The 12,332-nt window shown below is 44.6% G+C and overlaps 1 protein-coding gene across 1 annotated transcript in view; it reads right to left on the bottom strand.

Annotated features, from left to right (window-relative positions):
* LOC126427184 (uncharacterized) overlaps nt 1-8,514 on the bottom strand; it is a 75,320-nt gene extending 66,806 nt beyond the window's left edge. Inside the window, exon 1 of the mRNA XM_050089408.1 lies at nt 8,349-8,514. Coding sequence (XP_049945365.1) covers nt 8,349-8,514 — 166 coding nt within the window. The remainder of the gene's footprint in view (nt 1-8,348) is intronic.
* Between the last annotated feature and the right edge of the window lie 3,818 nt (nt 8,515-12,332).

Here is a 12,332-nt window from a genome sequence, read left to right as displayed (position 1 = left end):
TGCCATTCGTTGTTCTGTACACTTCCGAGGCAGTAGTTGCACTTCCGTCCCTTTGTACTTGTGTGGGAACGATCAGCGCTTACGGAGCAGGGAGAAAACAAATGTACAAATGTAATAGCTAAGTACTCATCAAATGTTGAGGTCATTTTTGAAATAATCGAACTGAAATTATCGACCGATATGCGAGTGCGGTTGACATACGGTTGCTCGCCGCAGATAAAGCAGCAATGAAGGCACTGAGTGGCGGAGAGTGGCTTTGCACTAAAAAGCGCTGATCTCTTCTCACCTGCCAGAAAGTTTACGGCAGAATCTCTGGACACACAAAAGATATTCTGCCTGCTCATTCCCTCACGAGGGACTCACGTCTTTTTGAGCAAATGTGTGACAAAACCCTCGCAGTGAATTAGACTGCAAAATGAAGCAAAAGGAAAGAAGAAAGCGTAACGTCTCTGTGAAGGAACAGACGGTTAGCCCGCGCAGCTTCACTCGTCAGATCCGCTTCGCTAAGGCAGCCCAGCTGAGGCTACCTCGGCGGTGAGCTGACCTCGCCGGTAAACATTCTGAAAGTTCCGTACCCGCCCAGTGAGACTGCTAATTCTGATGGCGTCTCTCGCTGTCGGTGTGGCTACCGGGCTGTAAACATACAAACAGTCGCTTCTGATGGGACTGTGGGCAGCTGCTACTGTTAACCGAAAAATCGGGATGCCATTGCTGTATGCCTATTGTAATTAACCACTGCGAACGTTCGAGTAATGCGCACCTGATATCAATGAACGTAATTGACTCGAACAAAGGGAAGTCCACGCTCCTGACCCAACACGGAGACCTCCGCCTCGTCGTGTCTGAGGGCCGACTGACTCACTTGGCGCTCTCCGTAACCTGCGACGTACAATTGTATGACTCGGTGTTTCTCGTATATTCTCGCGAGAGCCTGTCCCCGCCAACTGTGTAGCGATACCTGAAGCTTCCCGTACTGGAATAATGCCACAGTTACGCCCAATGCCTCAGGGACTTTCCCTGACAATTTCTGTAACGAAAGGAAACTACTCCTATTGTGATTAAGCGAAAGTGTGTTTACGGCCGACTGGCGCGCCTCCTCCACGTACTCCCCGGCCTGTGCTTCTGGCTGCAGGCAGGCCGGCCTCCCACGCAGCGGGCCACGGCCCCCACCCCCGCACTGGACGACTCGCGCCGCAGGAACACACTCCGCCACTGCCTGCAACCTCCGTAAGTCTGGAAACTCTACAAGCCCCAGAAAAGAGCTGCTTGTGCAGATTACAAATAAATGTAACAATCGTCCACCGTTTCTGCCTCGTATGAGACCATTCTATCTGCATTTTCAGTTTTTATCGTATGATAAACTTTAAGTTGTTCAGATAGCAAGAGTATGTCTGAAAGCATTACGCGGGGACTGTTAAGGTTCACTTTGTCTTCTGAACCTCCGCGAGGAAGTTTATGGGCATTCCTACAGCAGGCAGGAGTGATGGGGAACATCACCAGTAATATACTGGCGGAAAAAAATAGCAGCGCAAAAAATATAATTAGTCTGAAGTAATGAAATTGCGGGAGTACATCTCTCTAGATGAAACACCTTAAAGCTTCGAAGGGAATTATGAAATTCAGAGGCCGCCACCTCAGTTCGAGTTAAGGGAAGCGTAAACAAGCCGAGGTAAGGCATCCTCCAGGTGTGTTAATGTAAATGGACGTAAAAGCAACATTTGCATTTCCTGCTTCACTCCTACCAATAAGCCATTTTGTTTTCCGTGTTTGCTGTTAGCTAAGGGTAAAGACACAAGCTGTGCATGCTTTGGCATGTCAGATCTAACGTCATTCCACGCCCCACATTTTGCCTACCGTGCTAACACAACACTGGCTGCAGATGCCAACAGAGGGAGGGACTGGAGCTATCAAATGCTGTCGACAGCACGAGGCTACGGAGCGTAGCTGAACTGCTTAGTCGACGAGTAACTCACGGTAGTGCTACAGTGCTAATGGTGTTGATACAAAGCACAGCAATGGCAACGATAAACAAAGCAAACATTGCGTTATATCTTCACTAACAGTAGCCGAAGTTGAGATTCCGTCAGAAAGAATCCCAAGAAATTTCGCTGAGTGAGAAAGAAGTGGCGGATGAAGTATTAGCCTTTCTGCAAATGAGTCAGTGGAATGGGTGGTGTTGTGCGAACAATGTACAAAAGGCGTATAGTGGTGATGATACGCGCGCGGCAATAGAAAGAAAGTGTTACTGAGACAGGTGTGGCGTAGTTCATCGACACTGTCGGACAGGGAGCCCCAGTTCCCGTTTCCAATGAAACGTACTGAAGGACAGTCACTGTCCTAGGAGTTGGTACTAAACGTAGTCTTGTATTTGGAAAATCATCCGTGGTATAGGAAAACAACAATTACGAATATACACTACCGGTCATTAAAATTGCTACACCAAGAAGAAATGCAGATGATAAACGGCTATTCATTGCACAAATATATTATTCTCCAACTGACAGTGATTACATTTTCACGGAATCTCTGTGCATAGATCCTGAGAAATGAGTACCCAGAACAACCACCTCTGGCCGTAATAACGGCCTTGATACCCCTGGGCATTGAGTCAAACAGAGCGTGGATGGCGTGTACAGGTACAGCTGCTCATGCAGCTTCCACACGATATCACAGTTCATCGAGAGTAGTGACTGACGTATTGTGACGAGCCAGTTGCTCGGCCACCATTGACCAGACGTTTTCAATTGGTGAGAGATCAGGAGAATGTGCTGGCCAGGGCAGCAGTCGAACATTTTCTGTATCCAGAAAGGCCCATATGGGACCAGCAACATACGGTCGTGCATTATCCTGCTGAAATGTATGGTTTCACAGGGATCGAATGAAGGGTAGCGTCTCGGATCGTAACACATCTGAAATGTAACGTCCACTATTCGAAGTGCCTTCAATGCGAACGAGACGTGTAACCAATGGTACCCCATACCATCACGCTGGGTGATACGCTAATAAGGCGATGACGAATACACGCTTCCAGTGTGCTTTCACCGCGATGTCGCCAAACACGGATGCGACCATCATGATGCTGTAACAGAACCTGGATTCATCCGAAAAAATGACGTTTTGCCATTCGTGCACCCAGGTTCGTCGTCGAGTATACCATCGCAGGCGCTCCTGTCTGTGATACAGCGTCAAGGGTAACCGCAGCCGTGGACTCCGAGCTGATAGTGCATGCTGCTGCAAACGTCGTCGAACCGTTCGTGCAGATGGTTGTTGTCTTGCAAGCGTCCCCATCTGTTGACTCAGGGATCGAGACGTGGCTGCACGATACGTTACAGCCATGCGGATAAGATGCCTGTCATCTCGACTGCTAGTGATTCGAGGCCTTTGGGATCCAGCACGGCGTTCCGTATTACCCTCCTGAACCCACCGATTCCATATTCTGCTAACAGTCATTCGATCTCGACCAACGCGAGCAGCAATGTCGCGATACGATAAACCGCAATCGCGATAGGCTTCAATCCGACCTTTATCAAAGTTGGAAACGTGATGGTACGCATTTCTCCTCCTTACACGAGGCATCACAACAACGTTTCACCAGGCAACGCCGGTCAACTGCTGTTTGTGTATGAAAATCGGTTGGAATCTTTCCTCATGTCAGCACGTTGTAGGTGTCGCCACCGGCGCCAACCTTGTGTGAATGCTCTCAAAAGCTAATCATTTGCATATCACAGCATCTTCTTCCTGTCGGTTAAATTTCGTCTCCGTAGCACGCCATCTTCGCGGTGTTGCAATTTTAATGGCCAGTAGTGTATTTTGAAGAAGTTCGCAGAAATATGACCGTTAGTGCATAAGGAAAACTACGGTTATTGAACAGACAAGACGCACTTGTCACAAAAACTGATGTTTTCGCGTTTCAGGGATGCTCGATACAATTTACGGGATGAAGATGCTGCTGACCTACTACGTTATTCACATCAAACTGCGCGCGACATACATATAGTGATTTCAAGAGGAGCGGTGGATGTTTGCTTAACGTCAAACTGTGCTACAGAATTGTAGGACAATGAAATTTCAAACGAAGCTTGACGATACACAGCATACTACGGAGTCGGCCCAGAAACTTGTTGGGGAGGTATTCAAACTTACCCTATCGTTGAATAAGGAATTTGTTTTCAACTGCAACCAATCTGCATTTGAAGAGGAAACACATATGAAAGGGACCCTGGAAATTAAAGGTATCAAGAGAATTCTATCAAGATCATGGAATATCAATTCGTGTACAATTAACTGACTCTTTAACCGGATGGTAAATATGCTGGAACGCTATTCATTGCTCAGCAAGAACTAAGAGTTGCTTTGCGCCCCTCGATTCTTTCTCATGTGAGTGACTTTGGCAAGGGCAGTAGGGGATATTTACATCATAGCAAGCAAGAGTGGGAGAACGGGCGTTAGATAACTGCAACTATGGTATGAACACTGCATTTGGCTAATAGCTCGTCAAAATAAGTTGCTTTTGTTTCATTCGTAGTCTGCGTATAAAAGTCATACTCATAAAGAACAAACTATCGCTCCTGGAAAGTGTGTGACATTACAGTTCATACCACCTGGAACCACCAGATGAATTCAACCTCCACATGTTTGTCTTTTCTGTGCGTACAAAACATATTATAGCACTATCTGCATCAACGCCTTAAAGGACAGCCAGTTTCACGGTAAGCTGTTTCGCATTCGGTTGCACGCCATCACTTTCCATCAGTTCCCGTCACCCTGTTACTCCAACGTGATTTCTGTATGCATTCTTCAAGAGTGGATGCCTTGCACGCTTCGTAGCTGCCAAGGAGCTCGTCTTTGATCTCGATGGTGCGAACCTTTGTGATCATTGAGACGCGCCATTTTTATTCGGTTTCCATGGTCCAAGTTAATGGTTTGTCTCTAACATTTCTTGGATGTCGACGATGTCCATTTTGTGAGGTGTAATACATGCACCCCATAGAAGGTTGATCTCTGCGCATCCCAGACTCTCGTTTTCTGTGGACATGGTGCGTCCTCACCAGTTAATATTTTTCTGGTCATAATTTTCACTTTCGAGTAAGCCTTACTAAAGACTGTTACTGCGACGTCGCACTTAACAGTTTCCTTGTAAGTCATCTAACAGAGAAGTTTAAGAAGCGTGGGGAATCTATTGGACATAAGAATGCTTTTTTAGCATTATCACTCGTTGGAAAAACAGAAATTATGCAACATCTTAGCTTTCAGGCGAAATACAGAAAGTCAGAACGGCGATATAAGACAAACTCGGTATGTTCTTTCCAAGATAAAGTTCTGCAGTGAGTCTGAACTTGCGCTACGTGTACATGATGAAACAGTACAATCTAACAGTGCTAGAAAGGGAACGGGTAAACTTCACTTCCGCGTCAGCTGCGGATGTGAAAGAGCACGTGAACAATTCTGCTGTCTTTTAGGTGCACCCAGTGGTATGCAGAAGAATTTATTGAACTGTACGTTACATGTATGTCAGGACGAAGATAATGCAGAACTAGCGAAGACAGTTTTTGTGTCTCTGTTAGCAGATGAAACATCTGATGTAGCTTCTAAATTTCAGCTACTGGTAGTATTTCGTTTTCTGTTATCTACTGAAGAGCCGGTTGAAGGCTTTTGCATGTTTTCAAATCAATCGCTTATCAGTGATACCTCCTTGGCTGATTCAATTAAAGATGTACTCGCCGATGTTGTCCAAGAAACGAAAGAAAACGTAATATCCCAAATTTATGATGGCGCCAGCGTCATGCGTGACCATCATACAGAAATCCAATCAACTGTAATATAAGGGCATAATTTCGTGTATTACGTACATTCTTATGAACACTCACTGAACTTAATTTTTGCCCAAGCGACAAGTCGAAACAAACAAATGAAACCGTTTTTCAGAACTACTGCGGAGGTAGCAATACTTTTCTGTCATTCACCTCGAAAAGTGGCTGTTCCAGATGCAGTTGTGAAACAAAGAATCCCACATGGATCAGCCACTACATGGAACTTTAAATCGTGAAAAGTGCTCACAGTTAATGAGAACAGAGAGGACACTCCAGAATGTCTTAAACACATTGAAGATACCAGCAGCCAGACAACAAATGTGAATCAAACATATGGTCTAAGGATAAAACTCCATCACACAAAATTTTCCTTTCAGTTAGGGATATCTTATTAAAATAACTAGCCGACAAATCCAGAAATGTACAGGTATTAATTTAGCAATTTTCTATGAGAAATGAAAACAAAAATTGAACTTTGTTTTTCTCTAATATCGAAAAAATTTCATTTATATGTATTCGTGAAAACACTTGAAATTACGAAACAGTCACACAAAGAAATATGCATAATTTACAGAAGTGTAAGCACAGCTTATGCTCATGTCTAGATCGCGAGTCTGTTAACGTCTGCATAGACTCTTCTCAGCCCTACAGGTGGCTAATGTTTTCGCCTACAGCCGTTTGCGCTTCGCAGCTGAAAGACGATGAAAGCTCTGCCAGGTATCGGGTATTTCTCTTAAGTGGACTCGACTCTGTGTGTGTCTCAGCTCTAACGAATAAATGTATTAAAAATTCATACATGACGCCACATCTCCTGATCCTTGCGTCATGCAATGACACGACTTTGCAGGTACATTCGCTGGTGTACGACGGTACTGTGTGCAGAATGTGCTGCGAACAGAGGTGGTAGGGGAGAGGCAGTAAATTCAGACGTCATGCACTGTGAGGCAATCTGTCGTGCATCTCACTGTTTACGACGTTATGTGTCCTGAACTATGATAGGTGAGTAGTTATTACGCCCACAGCAATTCATTGCTGGCAGTAAGGTATGTGTGTAGCAAGTTTGGTTGAAATCGGTTCAGAAGGGGATGTGGTACATCTGCAAACCACACACACACACACACACACACACACACACACACACACACACACATACATACATACATACATATATCCATTTTTATAATATGTATGTATGCCCTACGTGAACATCTAGTACAGCCAATTTCAAAAATATACCACTGGTCGCGTCTCAATAAAGCAAGCAGCAGCATCATTCCGAAACGAAATTTTTAAAATTAGAGACAATGTTAATGATATCACAGAAGAAACAGAGGTTTGAATTCTGCAGCCACTTGTTGCCCTCTAATTTACTCAAACAGCGCTTCTTTCTTTCATTGAAAAATTAGTGTCCTGAAAATGTTCTATCTGCTCTTACGCAGTCCTATCAATTTTTTAAGTAAAGCTGAGTTAAAAACAGAGCTACAGACCATTTATTCTCGAAATAGGTTTCAAGAAAAAAAAACGCAGGAGCCCTTATAAAGTTTGTCATTGGAAATAATCTGCAAGAACCTTTTGGCGACGTCAGGAATCTGCTGAAATCAGCGGCTGCTGCCCCATGAGAAGCTGTGAAGCAGAGACGTGTTTCCGCACGTTGTCGCGGATCAAACAGTTTCTTAGAAGTACCAGAGATGAAGATAGGCTGTCTCATCTTGCCATGCTATCTATTGCAAAGAAAACGATTCACACGTTTCCAAATTTCAACGACAGAGTCATAGATCCATCACGAAAAAGGAAAGGAGGATGGTCTTTTTCTATACGTCTACAGGCGATTCAACCCTACGAACGTTGTCAGGCTCATTGTAAGGTAATTTTAGAATTACAAAAATATTTTACTTAATTTAGGAAATTAAACAGTTCGGAAAGGTAAGTTGTACAGCGCAGTGAAGGAAGTGAACTCCCTCGCAGCCACTTCAGGCGTCAGCCACCGATGTCTGTGCTGTACCGCTAAGGATACGTCCTCTGCACCGCGATGACACAACGGTGAATGTTAATTTCTGAAGCACAGAATGCAGTCCACCATTTTCTCTTGTCACTCGGAACTTTCCACCATTATGTAGAATACAGAACTACGGAAAATACGTAAAGGGTGCTATTATGACGAGGTACGGCAGAAATTATGCAAGAAGGTGCTTTGGTTTTAAAGAATCTACTCGTTGTATTTCGCAACATCTTACTTCTATCTATTCTCACACATATGAAAAACGTTTTGGGCTCAATTCGCAAATATAGATGCTTAATTTACCGTCTTTCCAAATCGTACATTATGATATTTTTCACATGCAAAAAGTTGTTACAAAGTACATTGACCGAAAAGGGTGAGAATGAAGTGCAGTTTGTCCCCAAGGCAGTCCTTCACTGTCAGGGAGAAAACGTATAACCTTTGATAAGAGCATATGTAAGCCAAGGCGCCTGTACGTGAGTGAAAACTGCACTGTGCATAACGTCCTGTCAGTCTGTACTGCACGAAAAAGCACTTACCTTCATAGTCACAGTAGTCCAATCCTATCAACTCTGCGGGACTGAGTTCAGAGCTTCTGTCAGAGACAAAAACATTGTTGTAGTGCCAGCAGACGCAATCTATCACCGATGTCGCATTTCCTGCAAGCAGAGCTGCCACTGTGGCAATTACGCCCGCCGGCTGCATTGTCCGCTGTCGACACTGGGGAGCAAACAGAAGCAGTGCGCGTCGCAGGGAGCGCGCGCTCAATATGACGGCGGGCGCAGCGGAAGTCTGCCGCAGGACGGCCAAACCACGGGAAGCGTGGCGTGACGCCTCTCATCCGGATGACCGCCGTATTCCTGTTTGCCTGGTGAGAGTTCGCAAAAGTTGTCGAATAAAACAAACGTGGTATCTGCCCTTCCCCAAGGAAGTGTTGTAGGCATTCTGCTGTTCCTAATCTATAAAAACGATTTAGGAGGCAATCTGAGCAGCCATTGTTTGCAGATGATGCTGTCTTTTACCATCTAGTAAAGTCATCAGAAGATCAAAGCAATAGCAAAATGATTTAGAGAATTTATCGGTGCGGTACGCAAAGAGGCAGTTTAACATTAATTTTTTTAATTAAATGTGTGGTAAGAGCTTGTGCGATCAAACTGCTGACGTCATCGGTCCCTAAGTTTACAAACTACTTAACCCAACTTAAACCAACTTATGATAAGGACAACACACACACCAATGCCCGAGGGAGGACTCGAACCTCCGACAGGGGGAGCCGCGCGAACCGTGACAAGATGCCACAGACCGTGCAGCAACCCCGCGCGGCAGTGGCAGCTGATTCTAAACAATGAAAAGTCTTGTGTCACCCACAGACGAACTAGAAGGACTCCGTTATATTTCTTTTGCTCGATCAGTCACACAAATTCAAAGAGAGCCATTTCAGCTAATGCCAAGGGATTAGAATTAGGGCCAACTTAAATAGGAACGATCAAACAGAAAATCTTGAGTGGAAGACGAGCCAAAGTCTGTGTTTTGTTTGCAGGACACGTAGAAGATGCAACAAGTCCACTAAAGAGACTGTCAGCTAGGGGTGCTAGAAGCACGCTCCGTCACACACCGCTTGCTGGCATGCTGAGCATTGTTGTAGATATACATGAACATCTCCCTATACTCGCAATAAGTCACAATATGGTGCATGGCGGAAGCTGCCTTCCACCAGTACTAGTCATTTCCTCTCCTGTTACGCTCTTAAATACGGCAAGGGAAAAACTACTGTATATTTGCCCCCACGGACACCCTAATTTCTCTGTATTAGTGCTTCTTGCGCCAAATGGACGTTGATGCCCGTGAAATCATTCTGCAGTCAGCTACGAATATCGGTTCTCTAAATTTTTTCTGCAGTGTTCCTCGAAAATAACATTGTCTTCCTTACAGGGGTCCCTATTTGGGTTCACAAACCATCTCTACAACATGTGAGTGTTGTTCGAATCTACAGGTAACAAATCTAGCTGCACACCTATCAATTGCTTCGATGTCTTTCTTTAATAGGACCTGGTGCGGATCCAAAACACTCAAACAGCACTCAAGAATGGGTTGTACTATTGTCCTATATTCTGTCTTCTACAGATTAACACTACGTTCCTAAAATTCTCCCACTCGAAGTCGTGCATTCACCTTCTCTGCTCCATTCTTAAATGCTCATTCCATTTCATCTCGCTTTGCAACCTTACACAGAGATATTTCATCGATGTGACTGCTAATGCTGTATTCCAGTATTTCTACGTTTAGATCCAACTACCATTCATCTCACCATCTAGAAATTTTGTGTAAGTCAACTTGTACCGTCCCACAGTCACTCAAGAATTACATCTCCCCGTACACCACAGCATCATCAGTTCATCCTGTCTGTCAGATTATGTTCTGCAGCACGCCAAGCTGTCTCGAGTGCAATGTAAGAGGTTCTGTTATCAAGAAATTTTTCTACCACTCACATATCTTGAAACCTATTGTATACGCTGGTCCATTCGTTAACAGACTGTACTGAGCCACCTTAGCACTTAATCACTGTGGGCTGCGAGCCAAATCGCTGCCTCAGGATCTGTCAGTAGTTTTCTTCCGGTGTCGTATTACAGCAGGCGTGCGCTCACCCTTCCCTCCCCACCCCAATCCCCTCCACTCCCCTCCGCCACACTGCTCTCGCCCCATTAAGGATCGCTTCAGCTCTGTATACAGTAGTGAAAAGAACGTTGCGAAGTGCTATCATGAGGGATGGGCCAAAAACCAAATACATTCGATTACACCTGTGTCTTTTTTCAGCAGGGTGAAATGTATTCATAAGGTTGTCTCCATACCCTTAAATAGTTTTGTTTGAGGCACAGCTCAATGTCCTAACGGATTATCAGATGAAATTATATAACTTTTGGCGCCAGAGGTAACTCCATGTTAATGTCTCGTTTGTGATCTGTGTCTAGAAATAGGGCATGGAAAATCGCGGAAGTAGTTACATTGAAGAAAGTCCGATAGATCTACTTGCTTCCTGGATATTCTGTAAAAAGCCTTTGAAGAGCTGGTTGGCGCCAGAAGTCGTCTCACCGGCTTCTGAGCGGCACAAACCACTGGCAGCTCGCTTTCCGTGCAGGGAAGGCCACTAAGAGTGCCGCAAATGCAGTACAACAACTTGTCTGTGCAGCCGCGTGAAAACACGTAGTGGGCGGCCATTGGGTGCCTCGGAGGCTGACGGCAGCTGACGGTGGCGGCCGGCGCTGTCCTCTCAGGCAGTGGGGGCTGAGCGCTCACTGCCGAGGTAGCCGCCACGGCTGCGGCATCGTGCTAAGCGTCCTGGAAGACCGGCGCGAGTGACTCCAGCAAAGGCTGCACTTTCTTCCTTTTGCGAGCCCGCATTTGCACAGCCAGGGTCCGCCGTCTGAAGATTTTCTGCGGACCTCAGTCGACACCCCCGGGACAACAAGGCCGCCCAGCAGTGTTAGTGACGTCACACTAAGCGGCCCACGGCCGACGCAGCAGTCGACGGACACCTCCGTACAGACGCGCCTGATGCTAACGATCTTCTGCCCGTCATACAGAAAGGAGCCAACTATAATTCGAACCAAAGACCAAATTATATATATTCTTGTAAACAGCATAAAGGTTCATAACGAAATACCGATTACAAATACGGGCAGGAATAGGTTCTACAACTCCTCTGAAAAGTGTTTATCTTCAGTACCAGAATGAACATCAAATTGTCAGGTTTTCCAAATAGAAAAGCACTTTGTTAGTAACAGACAGTAATAATGAGACTTGCAGTTGGTGATAAGCTCCAGAGAGATTGAAAATGGTAAGTAAAGAGAGCCTCAGCCTTTTGCTCACTTTCTTACATGTAATGCACTTGGTTGTTTTTCATTTCCTTACCTTTCATAATATTTTTAATATTGTTTCAAGAAGTGTATCTTCAATAGCAGAGTGAACTGCAAATTGTCAGGCTTTTCTTAAAGGAAAGAGCAGTCCCTTAGTATCACAGTGCAGGACAGAATATTGTGTTCAGTGATGTCTATGTTAAAAGGAGAATATTTGATATCTATCTTTTGTTTCCATTCTTTATTACTGGGGATACACTTGTAAAAATTCTTGAAAAGAGCTGTCACCACGAACATATGAGTAAATTCACAATAGTCATGTGTTTTATGAGATAAAGCGAACTCTTGTTACCTTATTGTAAACGAAAGTTGTGAGCGTTTTGCTACGTATGAAAGTGTTTAAGATAATTTACTTTCAGTGTAATAGCTTGAAAATGTTAAGTCCTGCTGTCACCACCTGTATGAGAGTTTTAAAGCTAAATAGTGTTCTGACAATTATAAAATAGTGGCAAAGTTCCTCAATCGATTAAACTTATTCCTGCCCGTATTTGTAATCGGTATTTCGTTATGAACCTTTATGCTGTTTACAAGAATATATATAATTTGATCTTTGGTTCGAATTATAGTTGGCTCCTTTCTGTATGACGGACAGAAGGTCGTTAGCATCAG

Source organism: Schistocerca serialis, chromosome 11 (assembly GCF_023864345.2).
Source record: "Schistocerca serialis cubense isolate TAMUIC-IGC-003099 chromosome 11, iqSchSeri2.2, whole genome shotgun sequence".
Classification (NCBI taxonomy): domain Eukaryota; kingdom Metazoa; phylum Arthropoda; class Insecta; order Orthoptera; family Acrididae; genus Schistocerca; species Schistocerca serialis.
Note: the sequence above shows the minus strand (reverse complement) of the source record. Positions and strands in the feature narration are given on the sequence as shown.